The sequence below is a fragment of the Oncorhynchus kisutch genome, linkage group LG8, assembly GCF_002021735.2.
Source record: "Oncorhynchus kisutch isolate 150728-3 linkage group LG8, Okis_V2, whole genome shotgun sequence".
NCBI classification, from domain to species: domain Eukaryota; kingdom Metazoa; phylum Chordata; class Actinopteri; order Salmoniformes; family Salmonidae; genus Oncorhynchus; species Oncorhynchus kisutch.
Genome location: NC_034181.2, coordinates 3,490,163 through 3,500,825, shown reverse-complemented (window position 1 = coordinate 3,500,825; position 10,663 = coordinate 3,490,163). Strand labels below are relative to the sequence as shown.

General features: G+C 44.4%; 1 protein-coding gene across 2 annotated transcripts in view; it reads right to left on the bottom strand.

Moving 5' to 3' along the window:
• Positions 1-4,256: 4,256 nt before the first annotated feature.
• The window catches only part of LOC109875913 (atrial natriuretic peptide receptor 3), an 89,076-nt gene continuing 82,669 nt past the window's right edge, over positions 4,257-10,663 (bottom strand). Inside the window, exons 7-8 of one of the 2 annotated variants that reach the window (XM_031829555.1) lie at positions 10,456-10,540; positions 4,257-10,200 (exon numbers count right to left, since the gene is read on the bottom strand). In XM_031829555.1, coding sequence (XP_031685415.1) covers positions 10,089-10,200; positions 10,456-10,540 — 197 coding nt within the window. In that variant the 3' untranslated portion in view covers positions 4,257-10,088. Of the gene's footprint in view, positions 10,201-10,455; positions 10,544-10,663 lie in introns of both variants that reach the window. The other variant, XM_031829554.1, reaches the window with a different exon arrangement.

Below are 10,663 nucleotides of genomic sequence, written 5' to 3'. Positions count from 1 at the left end.
ACAGTAGGAAGTTGTTGACCACTCAACAACAACTAGTGGACAGCTCAGCTCAGCTCAGGTTTGTCAGCGCTAGTTTGTCTTGGCAGGATTGACCTGTGTTCACACGGCAACCTCTCGGTCCCGACTTGTTTACCCACAGTGTTCACACTGCTAGTCTGGAGTCCATGAGGAATGTATGGCTGAACCCTAAACCTCTAGTGCTGCAACACTAAGGAAGGACTCAAGCATTCCCTCTGTTTTTCATCTATCCTGACAGGTTACATTCGTTTATGCTTCTGTCATGTCTACATGTTAAGGATTAAGTAAGGTACTTGCTGCTGAGCATATTTTCTGCTTGTTTGAATGGTGCAACAATTTCATGTTAAGGAGCTTGACAGTCTAGTCCACTTGCAGTACAGTCTCCTTGCAGTACAGTCTAGTCCACTTCTAGTAGTCTAGTCCCCTTGCAGTAGAGTCTAGTTTCCTTGCAGTACAGTCCCCTTGCAGTACAGTCTAGTCCCCTTGCGGTACAGTCTAGTCCCCTTGCAGTACAGTCTAGTCCCCTTGCAGTACAGTCTAGTCCTCTTGCAGTACAGTCTCTTTGCAGTACAGTCTAGGCACCTTGCAGTACAGTCTCGTTGCAGTACAGTCTAAGTCTAGTGCCCTTGCAGTACAGTCTAGTTCCCTTGCAGTACAGTCTAGTCCCCTTGCAGTACAGTCTAGTCCCCTTGCAGTACAGTCTAGTCCCCTTGCAGTACAGTCTAATCCCCTTGTAGTACAGTCTAGTCCCCTTGCAGTACAGTCTAGTCCCCTTGCAGTACAGTCTAGTCCCCTTGCAGTACAGTCTAGTCCCCTTGTAGTACAGTCTAGTCCCCTTGCAGTACAGTCTAGTCCCCTTGCAGTACAGTCCAGTCCCCTTGCAGTACAGTCTAGTTCCCTTGCAGTACAGTCTAGTCACCTTGCAGTACAGTCTAGTCCCCTTGCAGTACAGTCTAGTCCCCTTGCAGTACAGTCTAATCCCCTTGTAGTACAGTCTAGTCCCCTTGCAGTACAGTCTAGTCCCCTTGCAGTACAGTCTAGTCCCCTTGCAGTATAGTCTAGTCCCCTTGTAGTACAGTCTAGTCCCCTTGCAGTACAGTCTAGTCCCCTTGCAGTACAGTCTAGTCCCCTTGCAGTACAGTCTAGTCCCCTTGTAGTACAGTCTAGTCCCCTTGCAGTACAGTCTAGTCCCCTTGCAGTACAGTCTAGTCACCTTGCAGTCTAGTCTCCTTGCAGTACAGTCCAGTCCCCTTGCAGTACAGTCCAGTCCCCTTGCAGTACAGTCTAGTCCCCTTGCAGTACAGTCTAGTCCCCTTGCAGTACAGTCTAGTCCCCTTGCAGTACAGTCTAGTCCCCTTGCAGTACAGTCTAGTCCCCTTGCAGTACAGTCTAATCCCCTTGTAGTACAGTCTAGTCCCCTTGCAGTACAGTCTAGTCCCCTTGCAGTACAGTCTAGTCTCCTTGCAGTACAGTCCAGTCCCCTTGCAGTACAGTCCAGTCCCCTTGCAGTACAGTCCAGTCCCCTTGCAGTACAGTCTAGTCCCCTTGCAGTACAGTCTAGTCCCCTTGTAGTACAGTCTAGTCCCCTTGTAGTACAGTCTAGTCCCCTTGCAGTACAGTCTAGTCCCCTTGCAGTACAGTCTAGTCCCCTTGCAGTACAGTCTAGTCCCCTTGCAGTATAGTCTAGTCCCCTTGTAGTACAGTCTAGTCCCCTTGCAGTACAGTCTAGTCCCCTTGCAGTACAGTCTAGTCCCCTTGTAGTACAGTCTAGTCCCCTTGCAGTACAGTCTAATCCCCTTGTAGTACAGTCTAGTCCCCTTGCAGTACAGTCTAGTCCCCTTGCAGTACAGTCTAGTCCCCTTGCAGTATAGTCTAGTCCCCTTGTAGTACAGTCTAGTCCCCTTGCAGTACAGTCTAGTCCCCTTGCAGTACAGTCTAGTCCCCTTGCAGTACAGTCTAGTCCCCTTGTAGTACAGTCTAGTCCCCTTGCAGTACAGTACAGTCTCCTTGCAGTACAGTCTAGTCACCTTGCAGTCTCCTTGCAGTACAGTCCAGTCCCCTTGCAGTACAGTCTAGTCCCCTTGCAGTACAGTCTAGTCCCCTTGCAGTACAGTCTAGTCTCCTTGCAGTACAGTCTAGTCCCCTTGCAGTACAGTCTAGTCCCCTTGTAGTACAGTCTAGTCTTCTTGCAGTACAGTCTAGACCCCTTGCAGTACAGTCTAGTCCCCTTGCAGTACAGTCTAGTCCCCTTGCAGTACAGTCTAGTCACCTTGCAGTCCAGTCCCCTTGCAGTACAGTCTAGTCACCTTGCAGTCCAGTCCCCTTGCAGTACAGTCTAGTCCCCTTGCAGTACAGTCTAGTCCCCTTGCAGTATAGTCTAGTCCCCTTGTAGTACAGTCTAGTCTCCTTGCAGTACAGTTTTAGTCCCCTTGCAGTACAGTCTAGTCACCTTGCAGTCCAGTCCCCTTGCAGTACAGTCTAGTCCCCTTGCAGTACAGTCTAGTCCCCTTGCAGTACAGTCTAGTCCCCTTGCAGTACAGTCTAGTCACCTTGCAGTCCAGTCCCCTTGCAGTACAGTCTAGTCACCTTGCAGTCCAGTCCCCTTGCAGTACAGTCTAGTCCCCTTGCAGTACAGTCTAGTCCCCTTGCAGTATAGTCTAGTCCCCTTGTAGTACAGTCTAGTCCCCTTGCAGTACAGTCTAGTCCCCTTGCAGTACAGTCTAGTCACCTTGCAGTCCAGTCCCCTTGCAGTACAGTCTAGTCCCCTTGCAGTACAGTCTAGTCCCCTTGCAGTACAGTCTAGTCCCCTTGCAGTACAGTCTAGTCCCCTTGCAGTACAGTCCAGTCCCCTTGCAGTACAGTCTAGTCTCCTTGTAGTACAGTCTAGTCACCTTGCAGTCCAGTCCCCTTGCAGTACAGTCTAGTCCCCTTGTAGTACAGTCTAGTCCCCTTGCAGTACAGTCTAGTCCCCTTGCAGTACAGTCTAGTCCCCTTGCAGTACAGTCTAGTCCCCTTGCAGTACAGTCTAGTCCCCTTGCAGTACAGTCTAATCCCCTTGTAGTACAGTCTAGTCCCCTTGCAGTACAGTCTAGTCCCCTTGCAGTACAGTCTAGTCTCCTTGCAGTACAGTCCAGTCCCCTTGCAGTACAGTCCAGTCCCCTTGCAGTACAGTCCAGTCCCCTTGCAGTACAGTCTAGTCCCCTTGCAGTACAGTCCAGTCCCCTTGCAGTACAGTCTAGTCCCCTTGCAGTACAGTCTAGTCCCCTTGCAGTATAGTCTAGTCCCCTTGTAGTACAGTCTAGTCTCCTTGCAGTACAGTCTAGTCCCCTTGCAGTACAGTCTAGTCACCTTGCAGTCCAGTCCCCTTGCAGTACAGTCTAGTCCCCTTGCAGTACAGTCTAGTCCCCTTGCAGTACAGTCTAGTCCCCTTGCAGTACAGTCTAGTCACCTTGCAGTCCAGTCCCCTTGCAGTACAGTCTAGTCACCTTGCAGTCCAGTCCCCTTGCAGTACAGTCTAGTCCCCTTGCAGTACAGTCTAGTCCCCTTGCAGTATAGTCTAGTCCCCTTGTAGTACAGTCTAGTCCCCTTGCAGTACAGTCTAGTCCCCTTGCAGTACAGTCTAGTCACCTTGCAGTCCAGTCCCCTTGCAGTACAGTCTAGTCCCCTTGCAGTACAGTCTAGTCCCCTTGCAGTACAGTCTAGTCCCCTTGCAGTACAGTCTAGTCCCCTTGCAGTACAGTCCAGTCCCCTTGCAGTACAGTCTAGTCTCCTTGTAGTACAGTCTAGTCACCTTGCAGTCCAGTCCCCTTGCAGTACAGTCTAGTCCCCTTGTAGTACAGTCTAGTCCCCTTGCAGTACAGTCTAGTCCCCTTGCAGTATAGTCTAGTCCCCTTGCAGTACAGTCTAGTCCCCTTGCAGTACAGTCTAGTCCCCTTGCAGTACAGTCTAGTCTCCTTGCAGTACAGTCTAGTCCCCTTGCAGTACAGTCTAGTCCCCTTGCAGTACAGTCTAGTCCCCTTGCAGTACAGTCTAGTCCCCTTGCAGTACAGTCCAGTCCCCTTGCAGTACAGTCTAAAGTTCCCGAATGTTATTGAGCTGTGCTATAGAAGGTCAAGTAAGAGGAGAAGGGGACATTTGACAAGCTAAATAGCATTCTTTCCATGTTGTTGAGTCCTTTATGGAGAGAATCTATAGTGACACCAAGGAAATCGATTACAATAAGGAACTACAGGACAAGCTACTTTTTACATTTTATTTGTCAATATATATATATACACACAATGTATGTTGGTAATGTAAATAAGTTAAATTTCTGACATATATGTCTTAAAAAGCCATGTATAGTCTGTAAAAGGCAGATATTTCTTAATAATGTGTCATCTCAGAAAATAATACAGTATATTACACAAACCAAGGGGTTAAATAAAACAAACCATAAAAGATCAAACCATAAATAACACTAACACATTATATGCAGATACTTTACTTACATCACTACATGTCCTCATCACTAGCTTCATGTAGCTTTTATATATAATTAATTATGATACAAACTGATTTTTAATTCACTGTGAAATGTCCACTTTGAGAGGCGTGTTAGACAGGTATCTTATATGTAATGGCCCAATTTTTTTAGGAAGTTAATTAACCAAAAGACTGTTGCCGAAGCTCGTACATGTATTTGGTGTAGGTTAGTGGATGCTTACAAAACTGGATTCCTTTAGAAAATGTAATTCCATTTCCTTTTCACCTCAAAGGGGCCTGTGAGAAGATGAGAGGCTAAACTAAATTAAAGTGTACCGACACCGTTTCTGGAAGTCCTTCTAACGATTGTCTCCCGATGACATTTTACAATTGAAAGCTATTTTCAAATTTTCAAGATAGAGACGTTTAGATCACAGGTTTTGTCTGTCTGTCTGTCTGTCGGTCTGTCTGGGGTCAGATATGTTGACCTGTATCCTGGTGGGTTAGGGTTGGGGTCAGATATGTTGACCTGTATCCTGGTGGGTTGGGGTCAGATATGTTGACCTGTATCCTGGTGGGTTAGAGTTGGGGTCAGATATGTTGACCTGTATCCTGGTGGGTTAGAGTTGGGGTCAGATATGTTGTCCTGTATCCTGGTGGGTTAGGGTTGGGGTCAGATATGTTGACCTGTATCCTGGTGGGTTAGAGTTGGGGTCAGATATGTTGACCTGTATCTTGGTGGGTTGGGGTCAGATATGTTGACCTGTATCCTGGTGGGTTAGGGTCAGATATGTTGACCTGTATCCTGGTGGGTTGGGGTCAGATATGTTGACCTGTATCCTGGTGGGTTAGGGTTGGGGTCAGATATGTTGGCCTGTATCCTGGTGGGTTAGGACTGGGGTCAGATATGTTGACCTGTATCTTGGTGGGTTGGGGTCAGATATGTTGACCTGTATCCTGGTGGGTTAGGGTCAGATATGTTGACCTGTATCCTGGTGGGTTGGGGTCAGATATGTTGACCTGTATCCTGGTGGGTTAGGGTCAGATATGTTGACCTGTATCCTGGTGGGTTAGGGTTGGGGTCAGATATGTTGACCTGTATCCTGGTGGGTTAGGGTTAGGGTCAGATATGTTGACCTGTATCCTGGTGGGTTAGGGTTAGGGTCAGATATGTTGACCTGTATCCTGGTGGGTTAGGGTTTGGGTCTGATATGTTGACCTGTATCCTGGTGGGTTAGGGTCAGATATGTTGACCTGTAACATCATAATGAACAAGAAGAGGGAGGAGGGGGGCCTGATCCTAGATAACCACCTCAACTCTGAGATGCTCTGTGAACACACCTACTGGGTGTTCAGGGAAGTCAGTATGCACCTCAATGACTCCCTAAACACGGAGTTGGTGTTTGATCATTTCCTGAAGGATGTGCTGTAACGGCTAGTCATTGCAGTGAAAAATTGGTTTCGGAACGTACTGATTCTTTATCAAGTATATTTTACAATGGAGTTTGAAATAGGCCAATAAACATTCAGAAGGGAACACTTTGGGACTGCGAGGTTGTGTTTATTATACTATGTACTACGCATGGAGATTAACATTGGCGTATGACAAAAACAGTTTAGAGTTGGGAGGAAAACCTCATAGCTCTTGTATGTGATGTTGTTGCAATGAGTGGGATTGGATTGGATGATGTGTCTCCCACTCCAACAGGCTTTTCATTTAACTACTGCACTTTAAAAGTTTCCAATCAGTATCATGTCATTTGAATCACCCAGCATTGGCCCTGGTTTAACCGCAGGCTGCCAATAGGCTGGGTGGATGTATTTAGCTTCTGCAAGGCCTGCAGTGACTGGCCTCTGTGTTTCCCCCAACAACAGCCTTGACTGGCCTCTGATTGGCCATCCTTGCCAGACTCATTTTTCAAATTATGAGTTTTCCAACTGATGCCATATACCGTGTCATTAACATGTCCCCTAGAACTTTTAACTCCCAAACGGCCTCCGAAATGACATGTTTAAGAGGGAATGAGGATGATTTTCAATGTCTGAAACAAGATTTGAAAAACACAACCTTTTAGATCATTCCAAAGGTGGAAGAGGAATTAAGACTGAGATTCAAATTAAATAATTAAAAATTATTATTTCCATTTAATGATTTCTCTTCCAGACACCTAGCTGGCATGCTCTAGGTATTATAGTGATTATAGTATCACAGTAAGCTCTATTTCTATGCCATTAGTTTTGTGTCTACAAAGGCATGGATTTTTATAATTTATTCATGGCTGATAATTGAAAAGAGTCCAGTGGAAATTTCATTTCAGAATAGTTTTCCACACTTTTCATTTTCACCAAACTTTTGAGGACATGATTTACATTAGAGCAGAGCTCTAATGTAATAAAACAAATTATTCTAAAATATATCTACAACATATTGCCAATGAGATGGTCCTCCTGCCTGGGAAGAAGAGAACATAAGGGTCCATGAAGCCAGGAGTAATAATGAAATATTAATGCCATCTAACCCTAATGAGGCATCTGATATCATTCATATGTACTAAATACGTGAGTCTGTAGATATTTTATCTCAGATTTCTGTTATTATACTAAAATACATAAATATAACTAATTTACACATATCACTTTGATGATTCTATATTTTCCCAAAATATACAGTTGAAGTAGGAAGTTTACATACACTTAGGTTGGAGTCATTAAAACGTGTTTTTTCAACAACTATAGTTTTGGCAAGTCGGTTAGGACATTTACTTCGTGCATGACACAAGTCATTTGACCAAATATTGTTTACAGACAGATAATTTCACTTATAATTCACTGTATCACAATTCCAGTGGGTCAGAAGTTTACATACACTAAGTTGACTGTAACTTTAAACAGCTTGGAAAATTCCAGAAATTTATGTCATGGCTTTAGAAGCTTCTGATAGGCTAATTGACATCATTTGAGTCAATTGGAGTTGTACCTGTGGATGTATTTCAAGGCCTACCTTCAAACTCAGTGCCTCTTTGTTTGACATCATAGGGAAATCAAAAGAAATCAGCCAAGAACTCAGAAAAATAATTGTAGACCTCCACAAGTCTGGTTCATCCTTGGGAGCGATTTCCAAACGCCTGAAGGCACCACGTTCATCTGTACAAACAATAGTACGCAAGTATAAACACCATGGGACCACGCAACCGTCATACCGCTCAGGAAGGAGACACATTCGGTCTCCTAGAGATGAACGTACTTTGGTGTGAAAAGTGCAAATCAATCCCAGAACAACAGCAAAGGACCTTATGAAGATGATGGAGGATATAGATACTTTTAGATACAAAAGTATCTATATCCAGAGTAAAACGAGTCCTATATCGACATAACCTGAAATGCCGCACAGCAAGGAAGACCTGCTCCAAAACTGCCATAAAAAAAGCCAGACTACAGTTTGCAACTGCACATGGGGACAAAGATCGTACTTTTTGGAGAAATGTTTGTCCATAATGACCATCGTTATGTTTGCACGAAAAAGGGGGAGGCTTGCTAGCTGAAGAAAACCCTCCCAACCGTGAAGCACGGGGGTGGCAGCATCATGTTGTGGGGGTGCTTTGCTGCAGGAAGGACTGGTGCACTTCACAAATGATGAGGAACGCAAATTATGTGGATATATTGAAGCAACATTTTAGGACATCAGTCAGGAAGTCAAAGCTTGGTCGCAAATGGGTCTTCCAAATGGATAATGACCCCAAGCAAACTTCATTCTTTTAAAGTTTTAAAGTTATGGCTTAAGGACAACAACGTCAAGGTATTGGAGTGGCCATCACAAAGCACTGACCTCAATCCTATAGAACATTTGTGGGCAGAACTGAAAAAGCATGTGCGAGCAAGGAGGCCTACAAACCTGAGTCAGTTACACCAGCTCTGTCAGGAGGAATGGGCCAAAATTCACCCAACTTATTGTGGGAATCTTGTGGAAGGCTCCCCGACACGTTTGACCCCAGTAAAACAATTTCAAGGAAATGCTACCAAATACAAATTGAGTATACGTAAACTTCTGACCCACTGGGAATGTGATGGCAGAAATAAAAGCTGAACTAAATCATTCTCTCTACTATTATTCTGACATTTCACATTCTTCAAATAAAGTGGTGATCCTAACTGACCTAAGACAGGGATCTTTTACTAGGATTAAATGTCAGGAATTGTGAAAAACTGAGTTTAAACGTATTTGGCTAAAGTGTATATAAACTTCTGACTTCAACTGTATATATATATATATATATATAGTGAAATAACAGGTCTCAGAGATGCAGAGGAAAAATATAAATATATGTTACTATTCATCTCAGAAGAAACCAGTCTGTTTTGTTATAGTTGTGTCAGAATCATCATATACTGTAATATACATTATTATTATACTGTGGGAAGAGTATATTACAGAATTACCATATTTAATCAAAAAAAAAAAAAGATCTCTAGAAAATTCTTAATTTAGAAAATAAGCAAAGTCGAATGGAGGTTTTTACCAGAGAATTTTTGTTTGCAAAGTGTAATACTATATGATTTACTTGATTGGTTGATTGAGAATCAAATCACTGCATTGATACCGAAATGGTGTAATCCGAAGTTCAAAGACTCAAATCTCCTGTAGTAGTTTCGGGTGGGTCCCTTTAGTGTGGACCATTCCATTGACTAGGGCTTTCCTCCCCTAGGTGTTTGCTCCAACCTCAGTTGAATTACAATCAAGTGTGCTAGATTAGGATTGATGTGAAAACGGTATCTCTCCAGGAAGAGGGTTGGAGGGCACTGCCGTAGACTGTTCTCTCTGCTACCGCACAGCAAGTCTGGAACCACCAGGACCCTGAACGGGTTCTAACCCCAAGCCGTAAGACTGTTAAACAAGACTGTTATCTCTGAGCTGACCTGTTTATCAACCCGTGTTATCTCTGAGCTGACCTGTTTATCAACCCGTGTTATCTATGATCTGACCTGTTGATCAACCCCTGTTATCTCTGATCTGACCTGTTTATCAACCCCTGTTGTCTCTGATCTGACCTGTTATCTCTGACCTGACCTGTTTATCAACCCCTGTTATCTCTGATCTGACCTGTTTATCAACCCCTGTTAACTCTGATCTGACCTGTTATCTCTGATCTGACATGTACCAATGAAGTTCACAGGCTTATTGATCCCTGTTATCTCTGGTGTTACTTTAACCCTGTATGGAGTGCAAATGCTTTTTACATGGTCAAAACCGCTTGCGCTGTTTGTTATAAAACAGGTGAAAACATATTATTATAATATTAATGCCATCTGTACTGGCCCTCTTAAGGGGAGAAGACACACCTAAAGATATACTTCAACAGAGATGAAAGTGGTGCTGTTGTGTGATTGGAACTTTCCTGAGTTGATGAAAGTCAAAAAAGTTAAAAGAGAAAATTTAAAACATGTATAAATGACAGTATGTCTTTCTTTAAATAGCACGACTCCTCTGACAGCCGTATAGCGTGAGTCTTTGGTCACATTTCCCATGATGCTTCCATCCGCGCTACGCTGCTTCTTGCTTCCCTGGAACGGGAACGTCAGGAGCAACGGATGGTAACCGCGGTGATGCTCTACGCTGCCGAGAAGTTAGATCTGATAGAATCTTCTCGTAACTGACGGTGCTTCCCAATGTCACATTCCTCCCTCGCCGTGCGCCTCTCAATGGTTATCCTGTAGTTCTTCCTGTTAAGAACAAGACAAAAGGCATTGAGAAGGGTTTGAATCGTCTGTCTTCTCCTTTAGGCCAGGTCAGTAAATGTGCACAGATTCTTGTTTACAGTGAAATGGGGCCTCCTGCTATAGTTTCCTACTAGATCAGCCCTGTAGCAGGAAACCAGCATCCACTCTTACTAGATCAGCCCTGTAGTACGAAACCAGCATCCACTCTTACCAAATGAGCCACACAGACAGTACTGAACATGACATATGCTGTTTTACCTGATGAAGTAGAAGGCCATTAGCAGTGCTGTCCCTAGCAGGGCTCCCACTATGATCCCAGTAACAGCAGATACTCCTAGTCCACCTGCTTGGAGAAGAAGAGGGAGGCTATTAGTAAGGTTAACGGTACCTCGGCTGCACACCTGGCTTACTACAGTATATCCACCTGGGTTACTACAGTACTACAGTATACCCACATGGGTTACTA